We start from the raw sequence: 22,476 nt of genomic DNA on the forward strand, positions 1-22,476 counted from the left end.
AGGCCGCCCAGGGCAGGCGCGGAGGCGGGGCTAGGTTTAGGGACCACGTGCAAAGTGCCGGCCAGCTGCGGAGCGCGAGGGCCGGATCCGGCAGCCGCGCTCGGGGAGACACGCTCTCAACCTCGCGCCGACCCGCGGGCTCCTGCGTGCACTCACCCACTAGCCCACCGCTCATCCCCGTCCTCCCGGAGGGTGTCCGTTTGCTGCGTTCCGGGCAAGCGGTTTTTGCAAACTCCCCAAGTTGTGCTACGGCCGGATCACTGGAGCGGTGGGGTAGCGGGGGCGTCGCGTCCTCCTGGCGCCCCGCGGCCCGCCCGACGGCTCCCGAAGCTCGACTGTTGCGGACCCGCCAGTTTCCCGACCCGGGGTGGCGGGACGTCGGGGCGGCCGGGCCGGAGCTGGGCGTGCCCGCGGCCGCAGGGAGTGGCGTTTGGCGACAGTCCCCGGCGGTGACAGCGGGCGGCGCGCGAGGGCGGCAGACTTTGGCGACGGTCCCCGGCGGTGACAGCGGGCGGCGCGCGCAGGCGGCGGACTTTGGCGACGCTCCCCGGCGGTGACAGGCGGGGCGGGGCGGCCGCGCGGCGGCCTCATTCCGGGGCGGGCGGGCGCCGAGCGGGCCGGGCCGCCGGGGATGCCGCTCGGGGCGCCGCGGTCCTCGTGCCACTGAGCGCCGCGCGCCGCCGCAGCCATGACGGTGGAGTTCGAGGAGTGCATCAAGGACTCGCCGCGCTTCAGGTGCGCCCGCAGCGCCGCGGCCCTTTGTGGTCGGCGGGGTGGCCGCCCCCTCGGGCCGCCGGGGACGAGCGCGGGACGGGGGCGTCGGGGCCGCCTTTGCAAGGGCGCGGGAGCCGGTGACGGGAGCCGGAGCACTCTCCTAGACAAAGCGCGCAGCGCCGCGGCGCCGGGGCCGGAACAAAAGACGCCCCAGTGCCGGGCACCGCGCGGAGGGCGCGCGTGGGGGCGGGGCGGCGCAGCCCCCTCTCGGTAGAGCGTCCACCCTTGCTTTGTGTCTGCACCTTCGTGCTGGCCACTGCGCGGGGCTGACACCCCCCAGGCCCTGAGTCCGGCTCCGGCCGGGGTTGTCCGGGTGCGTGGGGCGTCTGTCCTGAAGTCTGTCTTAATCCATGTGCCCAGAGCAGTACTGGGGGGACAGACGTCTGGAGCCGCGTCTAGGGCCTGGGTCTGGCTGCCTGGCAGGGGTGACCTGGGGGCCTGGAAAGGTGGGAGCTGGGCTGAACAGACTCGTGTGAGGTTCTGGGCTGTGCAGTCCCTGGGTTTGTGTTTTTAGTCCTTCTTGGAAGGGCAGGCATGGTCATTCATGTGCAGCACATGTTTCAATGCGTGTACATCTGCCTTCATGTAGCACCCCTGTGTGCCAGGTGCACACATGTGAGCTCTGCTCCTCTGCACCCTGCCTTGAGGTGCCAGACCCTGCATGAATGTGTGGGTGTGTTCCACCCGGTGCTGGGGTGCTTGATGCATACGTGTAGACTAGCGATGGTTGCGTGTGCATGCGTCCCCTCGATGTGGATGCATACATGTACTGTGTGTTCATCGTGCACGTGTGAGTTTTGCCACTAAACGCACATGTTAGTTTGCGTGTATCCCAGCCCTTGATATACATATCTGTGTACATGTGTGCCCCATATCCACAAGTGCACAAGTCTGTGTGTACACTGTGCCCCTACATGCATGTACACTTGATGGCACATGAACATGTCTACAGTGCCTCCGTGCACATGTGCATTTGGTCACGCATGTGTGTGCGTGCTAGGTCTCTGGGGGTGTGCCAGCGACAGGGCCTGTGCGTGGGTGTCTCAGTGGGCCTGGGCATCGCTGCTCCCACCCCTGAGTCCCTAGGGCTAGCTCCTTACACAACCACCTCAACAGGGAGTCAGCAACAAAGGCCTGAGGAGGCTGGGGGTTCAGGGTCAGGGGTCAGCCCAGAGAGTGGCCCCATGCCTTGAGCAGAGGGGCCGTGGGCGGTCCTCTCTGTTCTCCCATCTTCCGTTGCTGACTGATTGAGGGAGGGGGTGTGAGCAGCTTGGACACCCACGATCCTGGGCCCCCAGCACTGCCCACTGTGCTCCAGGGCCCAGGGGCAGGGAGGCATAGCTGGGCCCCAGCTGGGGCTCAGTTCTGGCTGAAGCCCCCTAGCCTCGCCCTGGACCCTCACTCAGAAGCCTCATGCTCCTCCTTGCCCTGTCATGTCGTGGGCGCTGGCAGCCTGCTCTCCTCCCGGCCTTTCCTCCTTCACCAGCCTGCTTTGCCTGTGGCTCCCGCAGTGGGAGTGGCGGCTGCCTGGGCTTTGCGTGCCTCCTCCGGCAGGGAGGGGCTGCCCAGGAAAGTGCCAGCCCGGCCTGGGGTGGAAGCTGAGGAGATTCACTCAGACCCTGGATCACAGAGGCCACCCTGGGTGGGTTTGGGGGTTGGGCTGAGATTTGATAGGGGTTTGAGGCTGTCCTGGGGTCCCCCTGTCTGCTCAGCCTCAGGTGCTGGTGAGGATGTAACCTGGACTTCCTGGCAGCCAACCTGGGGCTGCCCGGGTGGGGCCATGCTGGAGGATGTGGTCAGTGATAGGGAGCCAAGTGGCCCCAGCCTTGGGAAGGGACACTCTGCCTGCATGCTCTTGGCTTGGGGAGAGCCCCAGAGCCCTGGGATGCATTTGGCTGGGGGGGTGGGTCCAGACTCTCCCACACAGGCCTGGGGAGCTGCCCACCCCTCCTGCTTGTGCCCCCTCCCCTGGGTGGGGCTTTAGGCGCTGAGTCATAGCTTCCGTGGGGAGCCAGCCACTCCCTCCTCCCCACCCTCCAAGCTGTGAGGAAATCCTGGAGTAAGGGCAGGAGAGGAGGCTTTGGGTCTTTGGGGCCTCCAGGGGGAGAGCTGAGGGGCATGGGGCCCCCAGGACAGGACTCTGGCTCTTGGCTCTGCTGAGCACCCACCTTGCCCCCATGAGTACATTCGTCAGCATCTGGCACAGCCTGACCCTTGCTGGTTCTTCAGGGACCAGGCCACCCGACCCCCAAGGACAGCAGCTCTCCTGCAGGGCAGTTGGGGTGGCTGGAGCTCCAGGGACCATGTCTCCCTCTGCAGCATTCTCTCCTGGGTGGGTGGTCCTTCCCTGCCCTGACACCCTTGGAGGTAGGGGAGAGGCTACGGCAGCGGTCAGGGTCCCCAGGGTCCGAGCCTCCCACAGTTGGCCATGCTTCAGGCCACACCTCCATGCGGTTCGGGCTGGGCAGCTGAAGGACAGTCCTGGGTGGGCTGCGGGCTATCCTACTGGGGCGTGGACAAATGTCCCCTCTCACCCCTCCCTGCTCAAGAACTCAGAGTTCCCTTGGGGGCTGCTCAAAGAGGAGCTGATGTCCTGCCAGAGAGGACAGTGGGGACCTTCTACCTGGGGCTCTCTTCACAGTTCCTAATTGAGGGCACACTGAGCTACGCCAAATGTGAGGGACTAGGTCCCTCCCCCTAGGCCTGGGAAACCCTGGATCACGCCCCTCCCCCACCGGCCAAGGGGGCAGCAAGGGGCCACTAGAACTGGGCGGCCTCCCCTCTGCCGGCCCTGCCCAAGTCTTGTCCCTGGAGGCCTGGCCTGAGCCCCATCCCCATCGTCCCTCGTCCCCCGGAGGCCAGATGGGCCCAGCTACCAGCCAGCTGAGTGGGTTGGGGGGTGCGCTGGGATCCTGGCCCTGTTTCCCTATTTCCTGTTCCCGGAGCCTTGGGGGGGGGGGGTGTGGTCACGTGCCCAATCCATCTGCCTCTGCCTTCCGGGGATTCTCCGGCCAGTGGCTTCTCTGGTGATGTCATATGTTAACTCTTCCATCCCCGAGGCCGCCCCGTTGTCTGTTGTGGTGTTGCCCCAGTGGGAGCGGGCTCCTCTGAGGCCTGACCCACCCCTCCCTCCAGGCAGACTGTGCCGTTTGGTGTTTTGAAGTGGGGAGAGTTGGAGGGCACCGCTCCGCAGCTTTGGGGGTCTCATGGGCTCTGGCTGAGACAAGTCTGCTCTCGGGTCCCATGGGCCCAGGCCCGGATGGGCTGAAGCAGGAGCAGAAGGGTCAGGGGGTGGGGTCCAGGTAGGGTCTGGGGTCAACTCTGAGTCCTGGAGAGGGGTGAGGGCGGGGCTGAGGGCATGGCCAGTGAGGCTTGGCCTGGCCCTGCTGTGCACCTCCCCTGGGGCTCCGGCCCCTCCCTCTGTCCTCAGGGGCTTGTCTGATCTTCTCTCCCTGGGGCCATGGCAACCAGACCCCAAATGGGGCATCAGAGCCAACTGGGCCTCTTCTTGCCTGGGGTGGTAGTGGGCCTGGGTCTCTGGAATCAGCTGGAGCTGGGTCCCAGTCCCGCCTCTCCTCCCAGGGCAACATCTGCCTCTCCCAGCCTCCATCTCCTGGCTTGTCTGAGGGGCGTGGATGGCAGGTGGGCCCACAGGAGCAAGTAGACATCGGCTGAGCAGTCCCCTCCCACTGAGGACCCCTTTGGGGAGGTGCCTGGGAAGATGAAGGCCCAGCCTAACCTGGTTGGTCTCTAACCACCTCCATTCTAATTGCAGGGCAACTCTCGACGAGGTGGAAACAGATGTGGTTGAGATCGAGGCCAAGTTGGACAAGGTAAGAGGCAGGGTCAGGTATGCCCGGAGGGTCCTGCTCTGCCCCTGCTTCACTCACATTTCATGCAGTCATCCATGTGTGCACGTGAGCCTGCGTGCGTCACACATGGGCGTGCTGCCTGCACATACCAGGCACAGGACGCGGGTCTGTCCCTCGTTTGTCCCAGCTGTGGCCTGCCCTACCTGTTCTGGGTGCACATGCTGCATGCACACGTGTGTCTGCCCTGGGTCTCCTCACATGCATGGGGGTGGGCCGTGGAGAGTCCCCTCTGCTGTCTTTAGGGTGGGGACAGCTGCTGTGCCTCTGAGTATCTGGGTTGGGGTCCAAGGGCAGGAGCAGGTCAGGGGAGGAGGGGACAAGCTTCAAAGCCAGAGGGAGGAAGGAGGGGCAGGGTCCCTGAGCCCCCTCACTGGCTGTTTCTGCTGACCGTTGGCCAGGACCATGCACCGATCCCACCCCTGGGTTCCCTGCTCGGGGCTTCCCCGTCGTGCTCCAACCTCCTGCTCTGGAGGGAGCCAAGGTCCAGGTGGTGCCACGCTGTCCTCCCAGCGCCAGGCAGTTTTGGGAGGGTGGGCGGGCAGGGGCAGCCCCTCCCCAGCCCAGGGCTGCTCAGGTACAGCTGTGGCCTGGACTCTTGGCAGTGGTAAAGGCTGGTGCTTGCAGGTGACGTGGTGAGTGTTGCTCCCTCTGTCCTGTCCACAGCTGGTCAAGCTGTGCAGCGGCATGATCGAGGCCGGCAAGGCCTATGTCACAACCAACAGGCTCTTCGTGAGCGGCGTCCGTGACCTGTCCCAGCAGTGCCAGGGTGACACCGTCATCTCGGTGAGGGGGGCAGCTGACCTCTGACCTCTGATCTCTAGTCAGGGGCAGGCATGGGCTGGCAGCCCCTCAAGGGTGCCCAGGCCCTGGGAGCAGGTGGGCGTCTGCACTGGGTTACAGGGGCAGCTCTGTGGCCTGTGGGCAGGGAGGTACTGGGCACTTAGGGGGCATGGCTGTCCCATCTGAGTGAGGGGCCTCCCCCCAACCTGCTTCCCCCCAGGAATGTCTGCAGAGGTTTGGAGACAGCCTGCAGGAGATGGTCAACTACCACATGGTAAGCCCAGACCGGGGTGGAGGCCTGTCCAAGGGCACGTCCATCCAGCTTCCTCATCGCTGTCATCCCATCCCAGGCAGCACCCCCACTGGCTCCCCGCAGGCCCCGCCCAGCCTGGAATGCTCTCACTGGGCTGGCTCAGAGGGAGCTGAGCTGGCTGGCGGCTACGGGAGGAGGCCACGTTTCTGCTCCTTGGTCTGTGGGGGTGGGGCCATCACTGAGGTGTTCTGCTGTGTCCAGGTGAGGGCCAGACAATGAGAAGGTCCTTGGATCCTGGGGATGGGAGGAGGTAACACAACCCAGGGCTGCAGGCAGTGGGGTCTCGAGGTGGGGGAGGCCTTAGAGGTTCATCCAGGGCCCCCTAACTGGGCAGGGCTTCCCAGCCAGGTGGCGGGAGCATCTCCCAGGCTGACCCCACAGCCCTTGGATGACTCCTGACCTCACTGCTGCCTGGGCTGGGCTGGGTCACCTCGAGCCCCTCGGGGGCCCCCAGCACAGACACACAGAACAGGGACCAAGGCACACGTAGGAGGGTCAGACCGTGGCCTGGGAAACAGAGCCTCAGACTAAACAAGGGGCCCCACCCCGCAGGGGAAGTTCAGAAATAAACCCGCTCAGGACAGGTCATCCTGCCCTTCTGCCTGTCTATCTGCTCCTGGCTAGGGCCCAGCCCTACCCCCGGGTGAGAGGATCTGATTCTGGGTCCAGTCAGTGCTGTGGGGAGGCCCCTCCAGCTCCTGACAACCACTGCACCCCCTCCCCAGGCCAGGTCCCTCAGGAGCTCTGGGCTCTGACCTATCTTTCCACTGCAGGGCTGGTCATCTTCAAGGTGACCTCTCAGGGCCAGGAGGCAGTGGGTGTCGCTTGGTGCCCTATGGGCCAGCATGAGGTGTGGCTGTAGGAGGGGCCATCTGGGACACCTGGGCCTTTTGTCTGGCCGAGAGCCAGGTGGGGGAGACAGGCAGGTGATCACAGCTGTCGCCTCTGGGTGCCAGCCCAGGCCTGGGGGCCGTACCCACTCCCCTGCAAGGCTGGCTCTACTGGAGTGACCAGCTAGGTCCCAAGCAAGCTGAGCGGGGCTTTCCCTGGTTCTCACCTGGGGGATAGGGGCCGGACCCCAACACCCCCACCCTCCCTCGGCCCCCAGATCCTGTTTGACCAGGCCCAGAGGTCCGTTCGGCAGCAGCTCCACAATTTCATCAAAGAGTGAGTGACCCCATGACCCTCAGACCCCCGGGGGAGGCCTGGCCTCTCCTGTCTCTGGGAGGGGTCAGCAGTGACACCTGTGCAGGAGTAGGGAGCAGACGCAACTATGCTTGAACTGGGGAGGATTCTAGAGCTGAGGCCTCCAGGCTCAGGGAGGGGGCGCTCAGCAAGGGCAAGGCTGAGAGGTGGGACGTGGCTGGGGCTGAGGAAACAGCGTGCCTGAAGGGCAGGGCAGGGATCAGGGAGCACTGAGGGCAGCCAGCAGGGCCTCAGGCCAGGGGTGCGGGCCAGACCATGAAGGGACTTAGAGTCATGGTGGGAGGAGGTGGGGCTGGACCGGGGTCTGAGCTTGGCGCCTGCATGTGCAGTTGAGGTGTGTCGGGATCCCCGAGTGGAGATGTCGAGTTGAGTTGGGTATGTGAGTCTGGAGTCTGGGGCAAGGCTAGGGGTCGCTCCAGGCTGCAGTGAACCTGGGAGTAAGGTAGTGGAGGGTGAGGGGGAGGCCTTGAGCCAGGGGAAGGGGCCTGGCTGGAGGGGGAGGGAGGTGAAGCGAAGTGGGGACAAGAGGGATGGTTGCAGGGGCAGCAGGGCTGGGACAGGGAGGCCCTGCCTGGGAGCACAGAGAGTGGCTGGGAACAGAGGGAGGGCGTCTCGTGCAGATGGGAGACCCCATGCGCGCCCCTTCTCAGACTCTGACCTAACGCCCACCGGCCGCAGGGATGTGCGGAAGTTCAAGGAGACTAAGAAGCAGTTTGACAAAGTGCGAGAGGACATGGAGCTGTCCCTGGTGAGGAATGCCCAGGCCCCGCGGCACCGGCCCCATGAGGTGGAGGAGGCCACTGGCGCCCTGACCCTCACCCGGAAGTGCTTCCGCCACCTGGCACTGGACTACGTGCTCCAGGTCAGCCACTGGGCATGGAGTGGTCGTGTCCCGGAGGCGGGCGGGAGCTGTTCCTGTGTTCCTGCAGACAGATGGAGCTGGCATCTCTAGGGGCACCTCTGGCTCGAGAAAACCTGAGATGCCAGATCTTGGGAAGGGACGTGGGGGAGGTGCCCAGGCAAAGGCCCAGAGGTGGAGGTGGGCTGCACACAAGGCCAAGGCTGGGGCTGTGGGCTGCAGGGGGTGGAGGCCTCAAAGATCTTGCTGAGGAAGGGCTTGGAGGGACCTGGAGCAGGGGTGAGAATTCCTGGCTTTGCCTATGGGAGGGACCCTGTCTTGACATGGGAAAGGACTCTGGGACCATGGGAGGGTGGGGCTGGCACAAGTGCAGGGAGCTGAAGACAAGCTGGGAGTCTCAGGGTACCACAAGCAGCCTGAGGGGATGCTGTGGCAAGGTACAAGTGTGGGTGCCTCAGCCCCGACACGCTCACCTGTTCACCCCCCCGTCAGATCAACGTCCTCCAGGCCAAGAAGAAGTTTGAGATCTTGGATTCTGTGAGTGCGTGGTGAGGGGCGGGCCAGGGGCTTGCCCTTGCATCCAGGTGTGTGCGGTGGGCATGCTGGGTGTGGGTGCACATGTGGGGCCCTGCCACTGCTGCTGAGCGCCGGGCCTCCCATGCCCCCCGCTGCAGATGCTGACCTTCATGCATGCCCAGCACAGCTTTTTCCAGCAGGGCTACAGCCTGCTGCACCAGCTGGACCCCTACATGAAGAAGCTGGCTGCCGAGGTGCGTCTGCAGGGAGGGTGGGGCTGGGCTGGGGGTTGGGCTGGGGGCTGGGAGGGTCACCTCCTTCCGTGACGCCCCTTCCCCACAGCTGGACCAGTTGGTGATTGACTCAGCAGTGGAAAAGCGTGAGATGGAACGCAAGCATGCCGCCATACAGCAGCGGGTGAGGCCCTACAGCCCCTGGCCTCCCTGCACGGAGGGGACCCCAAGAGGCCACCACCCCTCGGCCCCTCTCCATGCCGCTGACCTGGGAGCCCATCTGCGCGTACATTCCCTCTCTTCTTCTGGGCCCACCCCCATGTAGGGGCTGACAGGGCTTCTCTTTGGGATGTGCAGTCAGAGGTGGAATGGGAGGGGTGGCCCTACTCTCAGGGCTGGGTGGGCAGAGGGGCCAGCCCCCTCAGCGCACAGATGCCAGGGCTACAGCCGGGATCCGGGGTCTCCTTCCTTCGAGGCCAGTGGTGGCCTGTGGGGCCTCAGTCACTGGCTCCTACTGGAGCCTCCTTGCTCAACCGCCAGACAGCTGCCTCCGCACTGCCCAGAGCAGAGGTTGGCTGCAGGCGGGAGTTGCTATTTCAGGACCACAGGGAGCCTGGCGGGGTGGGGGGCAGGGCCTTCACTCACTGGCTCTCTCTCCCTCCTTCCACCTACCCCTGCTTGGCTCCTCAAGACGCTGCTGCAGGTGAGGAGGTGTCCACCCTGGGGAAGGGGGGTAGTGGGGAGGACCAGGAGCCCGGACCTCTGCCCTCCCCCACCCCGAGGCACTTCAGCACCAAGGACACCTCCCGCCAGCCTCAGAGCTCCCCAGGCACCTGTGCCTTATTCCTTGTAAGCCGTGGCTGGCACCAGCAGGACCTGGGCTGAGCCGGGACTGCGTCCCCCACGGGAGTGGCAGCAGCTGTCCCTTCCTGCCCCCACTCATCCAGGGGAGCAGGTGGCTGGGCCTCCTCTTCTACCGCCCGACACACAGGACAACACTCAGTGTCTCCCCGGCCCGCATGAATGGAGCTCTGTCAGGCCGCGGAGCAGGCCCAGCTGGCGACATGAATGGGGGACTCAGGATGGGCGGAGGCAGTTTCCTTCCTGATCCCAAAGCCTGCTGTCCCTCCAAGGCTGGGGGTGGGGGCTGGAGCTCTCAGGGCCCCAGCTGTGATGTGAGGTGTCTGCCCCCAAGGGGGTTCGGAGCAGGTGCCTTGCTCGGGTCAGGAAGTAGCTGTGAAGAGCAGCGCCCCGCCTCGACCTTGGCTCTGGGGGAACCTGGGAGGGTGGCTGTGTCCTCACAGCCGGGGGTGGGTGCTCACTGCACCCGGGCTCCCACTGCCCCCAGGACTTCTCCTATGATGAGCCCAAAGCAGAGTTTGATGTGGACGCGCCCAGTGGTGTGGTGATGGAAGGCTACCTCTTCAAGAGGGCCAGCAACGCCTTCAAGACGTGGAACCGGTGAGGGAGGGGCCTTCCTCTGGGGCTTGTGGGGCAGCCATGGGGGCTGGCCCTGCCTGACCCCCTCCTGGCCTGTCCACCTGCCCAGGCGCTGGTTCTCCATCCAGAACAGCCAGCTGGTCTACCAGAAGAAGCTCAAGGTGTGCTGCTGGGGCCAGGACCCTGGGGTGGCTGCTCAGTGGGCGTCGCACAGGCTGAGGACACTGACGGGCACCAAAGCCTGAGTGGTCATCAGACAGACCCCTTGGGTCTCAGACAGTCTGTGTCTCTAAAGCGACACGATAAATGGGTGGTCAGGGCTGGGCGCTGACCGTGAGGGCCACGGTGTGCCGCCCACAGGATGTGTTGACCGTGGTGGTGGATGACCTCCGCCTGTGCTCCGTGAAGCCATGTGAGGACATTGAGCGGAGGTTCTGCTTTGAGGTCGTGTCACCCACCAAGTGAGGAGGCCCAGCCCGGGGTGGGTGGGGGAGGGTGCCCCGCCACCCAGCCTGATGGCCCCTCCCCCCAGGAGCTGCATGCTGCAGGCTGACTCCGAGAAGCTGCGGCAGGCCTGGGTCCACGCCGTGCAGGCCAGCATCGCCTCAGCCTACCGGGAGAGCCCAGACAGCTGCTACAGTGAGGTGTGGCCCTCCTAGCGCCCTCCACATGCATGCACGTGCCTGGGTGCCACAGGGAGATGGCCTCTGCAGTCTGCATGCAAGCGTGCGCGTGCAGTGTCAGCATGTGTGTGTGAACTGTGTGTGTGTGCACACACGTGTGTGAAGGCTTGTGCTTCGGGGCCCTAGCCTGTGCTGGCATCTCTGGCTGGGGAGGAAGAGGGGCTCCTGGGGAAACTGAGCCTGGAGCTCCTGTAGGGCTGAGTGCCCCTCACACCATCCCCAGAGGCTGGACCGCACGGCATCCCCATCCACGAGCAGCATTGACTCAGCCACGGACTCCCGGGAGCGCAGCGTCAAGGGCGAGAGTGTGCTGCAGCGTGTGCAGAATGTGGCTGGCAACAGCCAGTGCAGCGACTGCGGCCAGCCAGACCCCCGTTGGGCCAGCATCAATCTGGGGGTGCTGCTCTGCATCGAGTGCTCAGGCATCCACAGGTGGCCCACTGGGTGGGCTGGAGCGGGTGCTGGGGCGGGGCTGCGCCTTGACACCTACCCTGACTCATGCCTGCCCCCTCTGCCGTCCAGGAGCTTAGGTGTCCACTGCTCCAAGGTGCGGTCCCTGACTTTGGACTCATGGGAGCCAGAGCTGCTGAAGGTGCGTGTGGGATGGTTGCAGGCCATCAGGCCGCTGGTGGGCGAGTTGGGGGCAGGAACCCGTCTGCAAGCTTGGGGGTTGTGAGCTGAGTTGATGCCTGCACTCCCCGTTCCCTGCTAGCTGATGTGCGAGCTTGGAAACAGCACCATGAACCACATCTATGAGGCCCAGTGCGAGGGGCTGGGCAGCAGGAAGCCCACGGCCAGCAGCCCCAGGTGAGGTGGGGGGCAGCCTGGACAGGGCCCGGGGAGCCCCAGCCCGCACGTGCAGCCTCATGTGTGCCCCTGGTCCAGACAGGACAAGGAGGCCTGGATCAAGGACAAATATGTCGAAAAGAAGTTTCTGCGGAAGCCACCCTCAGCACCAGCCCGGGAGGCCCCCCGGCGCTGGCGGGCGCAGAAGTGCCAGCGCCACCACAGCTCTCCCCGCGCCCCCACTGCCCGCCGCAAGATCCGGCTGGAGCCTATCTTGCCCTCCGTGGCTGCTCTGTCCTCAGGTGGGAGAGCTGTCTGCACGCTGCACCCTCGGCCACATAGCTGGGCAGGGGTAGGGAGAGGGCTGTAGCGGGGGATGAGCCACAAACCCTGGGCCCCTGGGAGGTCAAGAGAGGTGGGACAAGAGGGAAGGAGCAGGGGCTCACAGAGGCTCAACTCCCAGCATGACCTGGGGTCCCCCCTCCCGTAGCCTTAGTCCCCCGTCCCTGCAGCAGGCGCTGTGGAGCGGCCCCCCTCCCCTGACCTTAGTCCCCCGTCCCTGCAGCAGGCGCTGTGGAGCGGCCCCCTCCCCTGACCTTAGTCCCCCGTCCCTGCAGCAGGCGCTGTGGAGCGGCCCCCTCCCCTGACCTTAGTCCCCCACCCCCTGCAGCAGGCACTGTGGAGCGCAGGTTCCGCAGGGATTCCCTCTTCTGCCCGGATGAGCTGGACTCCCTCTTCTCCTACTTCGATGCAGGGGCTGCGGCGGCCGGTCCACGCAGTAAGTGCTCCAAGGGCCCCAACCCCCTCTGTCCATCCCCTAGCCCAGCCAGGGCAGCAGAGTGTGGGCCAGGCACGGCTCACCCGGAGGGTGGACAAGCGTGGACAGCCTTGGCCACTTGCTCAGGGACTGGGGGGACAGGCATCCCTTGCAGGAGGGACTGGGCTGGGGGTGAGGAGAACTTGGGGGTCCAGCAGGGCTAAGGCTGGGACAGTTTCTCGAGGGGCTGGGGTAACTTGCCCACTCACTGGGAGACAAAGGCCATGACCGTCGACAGTGATGTGGGTGAATGTGCGTGTGCTTTGTGCACATAGGAGTATGTGTGTGAGTGTGATCGTGCACATGGGTGTAAATGTGTGAGGAGCGTGCATACAGCTGTACACGTATGGGGGGTGTGCTGAGGGCCCCGTGTGTGTATGCATGTGTGTGCTGGGGGCCTGGACAGCTGTGTGCTGGAGCCAGCTCCTGAGAGATAATTGTAGGCATCTTGCCCAACCCCTCTTGGAGTTGAGGGGCAGATGCTACCAGTCAGGACTCTCCTCCGAAGGCTGCCTGTTAACGGTTCACACCACCCATCAGCCTGGGGCACACGCTGAGCCTTCCTGGGCAGTGTGGGCAGAAGCCATGGACCAGGGCCAAGAACTGGCAGGGCTAATGGGGGTGACAGGGGGGTGACCGCGGGCAGCAGAGGGCGCTGTCTCACTGTCCCTAAGCCTGGGGCTCTTCTACTCGCTCTGCTGGGTGAGCTGGGCCAGAGTTCACTCCTGCTGCCTGGGGCCAGTGTCTTCAGGGCTTGGCAAGGACCCCATGGCTGCGCAGTGACCTCCCAGCATGGCCTGGCCACAGTCAGGGCTGAATGCTGCCAACTGCCCATCCTACTAGGGCTGACTGGCCAGAGGGTGGGCCTCCAGGTGGGACAGTGCTTCTGGGGGACTACTGTGGCCCTTTGAGCTCTTACTAGGTTTCTCCCCGCCACTTGCATCCTGGGCAGGGCCCCCCAGACCTCCTGGTAAGGGCTGCTTCTGCCCGGGGCATCCCTGGAGAATGAGTGGGGGTCCGACCTTTCCCCAGGGCTCTGGGAGGAGTCAGGGACACTCAGGACCCCCTCTTCCCACCAACTCCGCAGGTCTGAGCAGCGACAGCGGCTTAGGGGGCAGCTCGGACGGCAGCTCAGACGTCCTGGCCTTCGGCGTGGGCTCTGTGGTGGACAGTGTCACTGAGGAGGGTGGGTGCATGCCCCCCCATCGCTGCAGCTGCGCCCCCGCTCTGCTGCCCCCGGCCCAGGTCACAGTCCCTGACCACCCCTCTCCCCGCAGAGGGTGCAGAGTCAGAGGAGTCCAGCGGTGAGGCAGACGGGGAGTCTGAGGCCTGGGGCCTGGCAGATGTGCGCGAGCTGCACCCTGGGCTCCTAGCACACCGCGCAGCGCGCACATGTGACCTGCCCGCGCTGGCCGCGGCACTGGCCCACGGGGCCGAGGTCAACTGGGCCGACTCGGAGGACGAGGGCAAGACGCCGTTGGTGCAAGCCGTACTAGGGGTGAGCGGGCACGGGGCTGCGCGGGACGCAGGCACACTTGACGCTGCATCTGCAGAGCCCGCTCTTTGGGGTGCGCACACCAGGGCCCCTTGTCCTCTACTGGAGACTGGGCCCTGTCCCATCTCGGGGTGCCCAAGGGCCCTGCAAGGGGCCATTTTCCGGGCTCAGTCTGAACCACCCTGGATCTCCAGGGCTCCCTGATCGTCTGTGAATTCCTCCTGCAAAATGGAGCGGACGTGAACCAAAGAGACAGCCGGGGCCGGGCGCCCCTGCACCATGCCACGCTCCTGGGCCGCACCGGGTGAGTCGCGGTACCCCTCCTCCGCAGGCCGGGGTCCTCCCTCTCACCCACCTCCCCGCTCGCCCCGATGCATCCCCTTCGCCCTTAGCCAGGTCTGCCTGTTCCTGAAGCGTGGGGCCGACCAGCATGCCTTGGACCATGAACAGCAGGACCCACTGAGTATCGCGGTCCAGGAGGCGAATGCGGACATCGTCACACTGTGAGTGTGGGTGGGGGTGTCATGGGTGGTGGAGGGATGCTGGGAGGGCACGGGGATGCAGGGGGTTGGTTCGGGGGCAGCAGGGGTGTCATGGGGTGGCAGGGATGTCACAGGGGGCAGGGGTGTCACAGGGGGGCGGGAGCACCTCACACTGCGCCTCCCCCAGGCTGCGTCTGGCGCGCATGGCTGAGGAGATGCGTGAGGCCGAGGCGCCCCCAGGCCAGCCAGGCCCCCTGGCAGGCAGCAGCCCCACAGAACTCCAGTATCGCAGGTGCATCCAGGAGTTCATCAGCCTCCATCTGGAGGAGAGCTAGGCGGGGGGGCCGGGCACCCGCGGATGCGGCTGGGGATCCCCGCCCAGCCCCTCTGCCCTGCCTGGCCACCACAGCCCTGCTTGGACTACCATGGGCCCGTTTCCCGAGAGCCGCCTGTCAGGTGCTCCTGGAGCCCCTGCTGCCTGTCCACCCTCCTCGGAGCTGCCAGACCCAGGGCCAAGAGAGGGCCTCCAGCACTATCTTCTCAACCCCACATTTCCCCTGGGGATGGCACCTCCCACCCCATGTCTTCAGGCTACCCCTTCCTTGGGGGGCCTAGGTTGCTCGTGTCACAAACTTCTCTCAAGGTCCCATGTCACCTCATGCCCCTCTGTCCCCGGGGCCTGTGTCACTTTGTGCCCCTCTCTGGCCTCAGGGCCTGTGTCACCTCGTGCTCCCACCTTTACTGCCCCAGAACACAGACCTGCTAGTTGGGTCCTTCCTACATCCCCAGAGCCCCCACTAGGCCCTGGGGCTGGTGGCTGGCCATCCAGGGAATCAACCCATGTACCTCACTTAGTGACCCCAGCATCCGGGCTGGGCTTCTTGGGTGCTGGTGGGGGGCTCTGGCCTGGGGCCTCAGCCCTGGCTGGATGCAGGCGTCCGAGGCCATGTGGCTGGCCACACAGGCCCCTGTCTGGGCAGCCCCAGACCTGTCCCTGCCTCCTCCAGAAGTACGTGGCCCAGAGTCGGTGCATAAAGGACTTTGGCACTTTCTACCCCTGCATCCAATGTTCTTTGTCACCGAGTGAGTGGATTTTCTACGACGACCTCATTCTAACTTTGTCTCATGTCCTTTCTCTGTGGACTCCCGAGGACCACCTAGACCCTGGCTCTGCCTGCTGCAGGGGGAGGCCCCTATAGCCCTGCCCTGCCCCCTCGCCAGCCTCACACCTTGGCGGGGCTGTCAGATGGGTCCAGGGGTCCCTCAGCTCCCTCCCCAGGGCCCGTTGATGCCTTCTGCATTCCTCTTTCCTGGAGCCCAGGGGCAGGGCTGGACCTGTCCCCAACTTGGGCCCCTGGTCAGGCTAAGGCCAGTTGGCTGGTCACTATGCAAAGGCTGCCCAGGGAGGCTCCAGGCGCAGCAGGGTGGGCACTGGCCGGCCCCGCTCCCTTGCCTGCTGGCTGTAACCCCTAAAGAGCAGAGTAACTCCTCGTCTCTCCCTGCTTGAGCTCTGTCCCCAGCTCCCATTCCCCTGCCTGCGTCAGGGCCTCATGCCTGGGCCTCGGGCTGGCAGGACCGCCCCTGCTCCAGTTCATGGTAATAAACTGCTTGCACCTGCAGCCTGTCATTGGCTCTCCCGCCTCACTCTGCTCTGTCTCAGCTGGGGAGGGGTGGCTCTGCATCCCCTGTCTTCCCCGAGGGGTGGCCCTGAGTGGGGTAGCACCGCTGCCCAAAAAGATGCCACCAGCAAGGATGCAGCTGCAGCCTGCTGGGGGCCTGAGGGGAGGCTGGGACTTCTCTGATGAAAACTGGCTCATGGCACCCCAGCCCCCACTCCCTGGCCCCTCTGGTGAAGATGGGCTGGGCTAGGCTTGTCCCTTGGGCAAGTGTCCTCCTGTCCCCCAGCCCCACAGTGTGTCTGTGGCTCCAAGGAGTGGGGGTGCAGCCTGAGGCTTTTGGCTTCCCTGGGGAAGGGTGACGGCAACACGTGCTAGTCTCCAGGTGGAATTGCTGATTTTATTACAGAGCAGCCCCAGGTCACCGAGTGCCTTGGCCTGGGCCTCCCACCTGACCTGAGCCGAGGGAGCCGCTGCCTGGTTCCCCCACACACACAGGTGTAGATGGGCATCGTCCATACACTTAGAAACACGCATGCAGACACACAACACTGACACCAAACACAGACATGCTCCCTTGCAGAGATGTGTGCAAAGACACTCACAGCCGAGACTCCTCAGCTGAGGCTCCTGCTGGAGTCCCTGAACATTTGAGGTCAGGCCCGTAGTCACTGGGCAATGGGGTGGCCTCTGGCCTGGGGCCAGACGCCCTTGTGGCCGCCCCTGGCTGGGACCTCCAAGCCCTGCGGAGCCGGCGGCAGCCCAGCAGCAGGGCGAGGGCCGTGGCGTCAAGCAGCAGCTCCAGCAGCTCCAGGACAGAGAGGACGGATGAGCCGAACCACAGGCTCCAGAGGCTGCCCATGGCCGAAAGCAGCTGCGGCACCTGCGGCATCAGTGGGCAGTGAGTGGGCGCCCAGGGCCCTGCCGAGGCAGCGCCCAGTAGGCCTGGCCAGCCGCTGGCCCTGCCCCACCCCAGGCCCTTGGTCCCTGGCCAGCTCACCGAGTACACGGGCGTCTCGTCCACTGTGCGGTAGTTGAGCTCCTGGTAGAAGATGTTCATCTTGGCAATGTTGCTCCTGGGGTGGGGCAGAGGCGTGAGGGGCTGGGCCCTGGACCCGCCTGGTGGGGTCACTGAAGGGCCAGGTTGGCCTGGGGCGGCCAGGATGGGACCTCTGGAGGAGGAGGGCTGCACTCACCTGGGGCTCTGGCTGGGCTTCTGGTGGCCCCGCTTGCCCAGCACAGCCAGGATCCAGTCCTGCACACAGAAGGCTTGCTGTGGCCGTGCTCGTCCCAGCCCTTGGGGCACTGCCGGTGAGTGTAAGGCAGGGACCTCAGGGGCAGAGGCTGGTCTAGCTGGGCTCTGCTTATCCGCCCCTCACCCACCCCTTCAGGGCACTCACTGCCGACTTGGAGGAAGGCCACCTGGAGGTCCCAGCAGAGAGCTTGTATGAAGACTCCCTGGGAGAGACAGACCCTGTCACACCCTGCTGTGGTGCCCAGGGACAGAGCCCCGACCCCAACCCCAACACTACCCACTCACCTGCAGGGCCTGGGGCAGCGGGAGGCGCAGGGGAGCCGGTGGGTCTCCAGGTCCCGGTAGAGGCGGTAGAAGCAGTGTCCTGGAGAGGTGGTCACGTGAACCCGTTAGGAGCAACCCAGGGGTGGCGGGAGGTTTGTGGGTTGACAGGGCCCATGGGTGGCAGTGGGCGGGTCGGGGGCTCACCCCAGGCTGGGTGCCGTGTGTAGCTGCAGTACTCGGCCCCCACTGGCAGTGGGTAGAGGTAGTAGCCGCAGGAGCAGGTCTCCACCATCAGCTGCTGGAAGCAGGAGACCAGGCAGGCCTGGGGGGACAGCAGGGGACCGGAGCTGGGCATGCCGGGGCTGCCGTCCTTCCCCAGGGTCAGCCTGCTGCCAATCCACCTCTCTCAAGCCCCGCCCACCCTCCTCAGGCCCTCCCCCTCCCCTGACCCCAACCCCAACAGCCCTAGACTCACCTGCATGGTGTACGTGGCATTGTAGAGCAGTGGCACGTCCACAGCCTCCATGCCGTCCGAGCAGTGGCCGTAGGGGCTCCCAAGCCTGTGCACCTCATCCTGTGGGGAGGGGGGCTGCTTCAGCTCTGCTGGCCCTGCCCTCGAGGACCCTCAGTTGGGCAGGGAGGTTGGGGCCCCTCCTCTGCCCTGCCTCTGGGCCAGCTCACCTCTCGGATGCCAATGGTAGTCTCTGTCCCTGGCCGGATGCTGAAGCCGCGGTGCTCCAGGAAGGGTGTTTGGTTCCTCCTGTGAATCATGACCTTGATGCCATTCTCCGTGGATAGTAGAGGGAGGTGGTCCTGCTGCTCCGTCCTGAGGACCAGACTGATCCCTGGGGGAGGCCAAGGGTGAGGCCAGGCTGGCCTGGACGCCCCTGCCCACACCCAGCCTGGGGCGGGCACTCACCATGGGTGATGCCCGGGTGCTGTGCGGCCCAGGCTCCATTGAAGGTGTAGCAACTGCCGTAGGTGGGATGGTGGAACGTCTGGAAGTGCCTGGAACCAGGGGCCATGCTCAGACCACCACATGCCTTCCGCCATCACCCCCTGCCCATGGCCTGCCTCATCTCTGGAGGGAGCTGTTTTGGGCCAGCCAGACAACAGGGGTGGCACCCACCGGCCCCACCCCCACTCACTGGGCCTGGCAGTCCCGGCCGTTGTAGCGACAGGAGAAGACAAAGTGGCCGCCGTGGCTCCGGTGGCTGTCCTCCCGGGTGGGGGGCAGCAGGGCCAGGATGTTCATGTAGTGGAAGCGGTACCACTCTCGGGCGGCCGTCACGCCTGACGAGTAGACCCGGTAGAAGCAGTCGCCGCCGGTGCTGTTACACTGAGGGGCGTGAGGTCAGGTCCACACAGTCCCTCCACCACCCACGCCCAACACAGCACCCTTCAGGGGACCCTTAGGGCTAGGGACACTCACCAGTCTGAAACCCACTTTGCTCTGGCGGCCTGGGTGGTTCAGCCGCTGAAGGCGGATCCCACGGTCCAGCTGGAAGGAGGGCTCGGGGCCCAGGTCCTCAGCGAAGGGGCCCTCCCAGCTCTCGCTGAAGTTGAACTTGTAGAGGGAGTAGATATTCTCCTGGGCAAACTCATCCAGCGCCTGCAGATGGCGGCGAGCGGGGCTGGGCCTGGGGGCCGGAGAGGGAGGGCGAGTTGAGTCCCCAAAGGCCCTCTGCGCCAGTCACAGGGCACTGCTGGGGAGCCGTGCCGGACATCAGGGGACAGCAGCCCCACCCCCTCCTTGCACGCCTGCAGTCGGGAGCAGGGCTGCAGGGGGAAGCAAGGCCCTCCAGCCTGGCCTGGCTGCCTTGTGGAACCCACCATCCTCCCACAGCCTCCCCACCTGGGCTGTTGTCCTACCCCCTTCTCCTGGGCCCCTACGTAAAGCCCAGCTCCAGGCTGCACTTCTGGAAAGCCCCCTACTTCCCCTCACCCTCCCCGGCTGCCCAGCGCCCAGTGTCCCTCTAGGGCAGCACTGATCACACCAAACCCCAACTGGCTCTTCCTTGTCATCTAACACCCACCCCCCCAGGGTCAGAGGTCTCAGAGGTCCCAGTGGGCACAGGGGCAGGGTGAGGTGGGGACAGGCTGCCTGAGCCAGTGGGGCTTCCACTGTGACCACATCTGGGGAGATGCCTGCAGGCTGCAGAGGTGAGGAGTCAGGAGCCCTCAAGCTGCCCTCCACCTCTGATCCTCACCCTTGCCCCCACCCCTCATCCTCACCCCCTACCCCGCATCATGTTGCCAGCCCTCACCCCTGCTGCCTGCCCCCACCCCACATCCCCACACCCCACCCCTCATCCCAGTCCCCAGCACTCACCGGTGGGGGTTCATGTCACAGAGAGTGACCGACGGGAAGAGCTTCCGCTCAGAGTGCACAGACACCGTCATGATGACCGGGTAGCGCCAGTACTGCTCGAAGAGGAGCCCAAATTGCCAGTAGAGCGCACCCAGGGCGCCCATGAGCAGCAGCCCCCAGGACGCCGTCTTGAGGCGGTTCTGGCGGGAGCAGACCAGGCGGATGGTGCCGTGGATGGTGGCATTGGTGCAGAAGAAAGTGAACAGCTCCCTGAAAGAAGTGTGCAGCTCCACCAGCCTCTCCCCTGGCCTGTCCTCGGGTGGCAGCAGTCTGTCCTCAGCTGGCAGTGGTCTGTCCTCGGGCCGTGGTGGCGTGTCCTCAGGCAGCGGTGGCAGTGGTGGCTGGCCCTGGGGGTACTTCCAGATCCCGAGTACCTCACTGGTTGTTTGGACCACAGTTCCAGCCTGCGGCCGAGAAGCCAGCCTCAGCAGGGCACAGCCCGCCACCCAGCTGACCCCCAGCCAGGACTCCCCACCTCAGACCAGTTGGACTTCCCTTCTCCATCCCTGGGAACTCCCGGACAGTCATGTTCCTCAGCCACCAACGGCTCAGCACAGCCTGCTGACACTCGAAAGAGGCCCCATCAGAGGCGTGTCCACACTTGGGACTGACCCCACGCCATCCCCGAGACACCTGGCCTGGCAGCAGGCAGCCTCCTCTGGCATGTCCTATCATGGCTAGAGCCAAGCCTGGGCAGTGGGGGCAGGGACAGCAGGGGACATGGGGTCTGGGCTCCACCTGGCCCTGTTTGCAGGCGGACTTGAGACGGGGTGGGTCTCTGCTGCTGTCCCCAGAGTGGGGCAGGGGCCTCTGAGGAGGTACAGGCCAGGTGACATGCTCGGGGTGGGAACATTGTTGTATCTGTGTCCCCAGAGCCTAATGTTGGGGGTCTGGGGGCCCTGGGAAGACTTGACTGTGGGCCTAGATGGCCTCTACCAACCGTCAGCGGCCAGCATGGCCACGTCTGATTGGGACTGACAGAGCCGGGCTGGTCCAGCCACGTCTTGGCCAGGGGTCCGGCTTGAGTGTTGTTCAGTGCTGCGGGCCCCAGGTGGGGCATTCTCCACCCAGCTGAGTCCCTTGGGAAGCCCCATTCGTGGACCCTGGGCTTCAGGAAAAGAAGGTAGGGGGGCTGGCAGGCCAGCCAGTGGTGGGGACCTGAGAGCCTCCCAGAAGTGGAGCCACAGCTGGCCAGCCCCCACTGCAGCTCTGGAGGCTTCAGCATCCCAGGACCCTGGGCCCTCAGACCCTCAGCTCCCCTGGTGCACAGGGATGTGGGCCCTGACCAGGCCAGGCCTGCTGACACTGGACATGCACTGAGTCACCACACAGGCTTCCCACGGGCTTTCCACACTGTCCCCATCTTGGTCTGAATCATTAGGCCTCTTTGCCTGGGCGCAGCCTCTTGGGCTCTGGGGACTGGGCCTGGGCTGGCACCTGGGGGGTTGACGCAGGGGAAGTACCTGTTGCACCTCAGCCACAGTGTAGGCCAGGTGTGCCCAAGCAGGCTGCTCCCATGTGCTCTGGGAACATGCATGTTAGAGCAAGCCAGCCAGCTTGTGGGGCCCAAGGCACGAGGTGGGGGTGGTTCGGTCTCCCCCACCCCAGCCTCGGGTTTGTGGGCCCCCTCGTGCCTGTCGGCAGCCTGGCCAGAACCATATGGCAGCACAGGGTGCTGATGGTGGGTCCCACATAGCGCAGACCTCTGCCCACACGTGTGTCCCCATGACCACACCGAGCCCTCACAGGTAAGGCAGGACTCTCAGCTGTGTGTTACAGATGAGACAAAGGGGACTCTGGAAGGTTCTTTCTGACTCCAGTGACCACGTTTCCCCTCCCCAGACATGTGTCCCAGACCAGCCCCCTCCCGCCCCAGTTGGGGCTGCCAGGGCCCAAGGGGCAGCTTAGAGCCTCCAGGGATTCCTGAGGGAGGGTGGGTTCCACACACCCGGACAGAGGGCCCAAGATGCACGGGGACGAAGGTGGGCACTTGGACACAGCAGGAGCGGGGTTACACAGCCCCTTCAGACACACACACACGTGCATGCACACACACCGCTTTCACACTCACTAAGCCCTCAGTCGGTGGGGGCCAGGTGACCAAGGAGGGCTGCATGACCCTCCTGCCCTCGCCCTGTGTGTGTCCGCTCCAGGCAACGAGTGGGACACAGCCCCTCCATAGGAGAGGGGGACCCCAGGAGATGACCAGCCCGGCTGCCCCCGTGTGGGAGGAGGAGCGCAGCCCGCCCCCTCGGTACCTTGAAGCAGGAGCCTCTGTGTGCAGATGCCTCCATCCCCCGTGGCGGGCGGGCAGCTGCAATAGCGTGGCTCCAGCAGGCGACAAGACGGGATGTGGCCCGACACCAGCGGGCAGCCTCCTATTTATGACAGGTCGGCCGGGGCTGGGCGAGGCTTTGGGGAGGGGCCTGCCAGCCAGGCAGCCACACCTGCTCTGGACCCAGGAGGGGAAAACTTTGGGGCCAGGGACTGGGGGCTTTTCCGCTACCCATGGGCAAGCCCTTCTTGCCAGAGGGCCAGGAGTGAGGCCTGGGACCCTGACCCTGGCTGGGGGTGAGGGGCTCGCAGTTTCTGGAGGGAGAGGAGAGGCCCATGTGGGCTGAGACCCCCTTGGACGCCAGATCTGCCCTTCCCTGAGCAGCCTTTCCTGACTCCTGATGCCCGGATCTCCCTCGGGTCAGACACCTACTCTTCCC

The 22,476-nt window shown here is 65.2% G+C and overlaps 2 protein-coding genes across 6 annotated transcripts; one reads left to right on the forward strand and one right to left on the reverse strand.

Annotated features, from left to right (window-relative positions):
* The first annotated feature begins 552 nt into the window (after window positions 1-552).
* On the forward strand, window positions 553-15,310 carry ACAP3 (ArfGAP with coiled-coil, ankyrin repeat and PH domains 3). Of its 5 annotated transcripts, none has more exons than XM_070511347.1 (23): window positions 553-735; window positions 4,550-4,607; window positions 5,310-5,429; window positions 5,647-5,940; window positions 6,848-6,906; window positions 7,624-7,807; window positions 8,297-8,341; window positions 8,479-8,574; window positions 8,663-8,737; window positions 9,902-10,014; window positions 10,103-10,154; window positions 10,354-10,454; window positions 10,526-10,637; window positions 10,900-11,108; window positions 11,199-11,268; window positions 11,389-11,483; window positions 11,562-11,764; window positions 12,133-12,240; window positions 13,367-13,465; window positions 13,557-13,777; window positions 13,969-14,078; window positions 14,167-14,277; window positions 14,444-15,310. In XM_070511347.1, exons 1-23 carry the CDS (start codon window positions 689-691, stop codon window positions 14,589-14,591), a joined length of 2,730 nt encoding a protein of 909 aa, XP_070367448.1. In that variant the 5' UTR covers window positions 553-688; the 3' UTR covers window positions 14,592-15,310. The 5 variants fall into 5 exon arrangements, 4 of the variants coding, with proteins under 4 accessions (XP_070367448.1, XP_014718638.2, XP_070367447.1 ...); XM_014863152.3 differs by having other exon boundaries at window positions 556-735; window positions 5,647-5,700; XR_011503701.1 differs by lacking the exon at window positions 553-735 and adding an exon at window positions 3,953-4,076 and having other exon boundaries at window positions 14,171-14,277.
* A 944-nt stretch (window positions 15,311-16,254) lies between these two features.
* Window positions 16,255-22,135, reverse strand: SCNN1D (sodium channel epithelial 1 subunit delta). Its single transcript, XM_044769415.2, has 13 exons — window positions 22,021-22,135; window positions 19,724-20,166; window positions 18,824-19,031; window positions 18,540-18,730; window positions 18,311-18,399; window positions 18,073-18,236; window positions 17,867-17,965; window positions 17,596-17,713; window positions 17,413-17,491; window positions 17,273-17,330; window positions 17,069-17,127; window positions 16,873-16,948; window positions 16,255-16,755 (listed from the first exon to the last, which is right to left on the reverse strand). The coding sequence occupies exons 1-13, from the start codon at window positions 22,054-22,056 to the stop codon at window positions 16,474-16,476; spliced, it is 1,902 nt and encodes a 633-aa protein (XP_044625350.1). The 5' UTR covers window positions 22,057-22,135; the 3' UTR covers window positions 16,255-16,473.
* Window positions 22,136-22,476: the final 341 nt, after the last annotated feature.

The sequence above is a fragment of the Equus asinus genome, chromosome 5 (assembly GCF_041296235.1).
Source record: "Equus asinus isolate D_3611 breed Donkey chromosome 5, EquAss-T2T_v2, whole genome shotgun sequence".
NCBI classification, from domain to species: domain Eukaryota; kingdom Metazoa; phylum Chordata; class Mammalia; order Perissodactyla; family Equidae; genus Equus; species Equus asinus.

Coding starts and splice junctions, on each gene's coding strand:
- ACAP3 (XM_070511346.1), top strand. CDS start 4,018: ATGGGCCCAGGCCCGGATGGGCTGAAGCAGGAGCAGAAGGGTCAGGGG. Junction 8,342..8,478: donor AGTTTGAGATCTTGGATTCT/GTGAGTGCGTGG, acceptor CCCCCGCTGCAG/ATGCTGACCTTCATGCATGC. Junction 10,155..10,353: donor TCTACCAGAAGAAGCTCAAG/GTGTGCTGCTGG, acceptor TGCCGCCCACAG/GATGTGTTGACCGTGGTGGT.
- SCNN1D (XM_044769415.2), bottom strand. CDS start 22,056: ATGGAGGCATCTGCACACAGAGGCTCCTGCTTCAAG. Junction 17,966..18,072: donor CTACCATTGGCATCCGAGAG/GTGAGCTGGCCC, acceptor CCCTCCCCACAG/GATGAGGTGCACAGGCTTGG. Junction 16,949..17,068: donor AAGCCCAGCCAGAGCCCCAG/GTGAGTGCAGCC, acceptor GCCCCACCCCAG/GAGCAACATTGCCAAGATGA.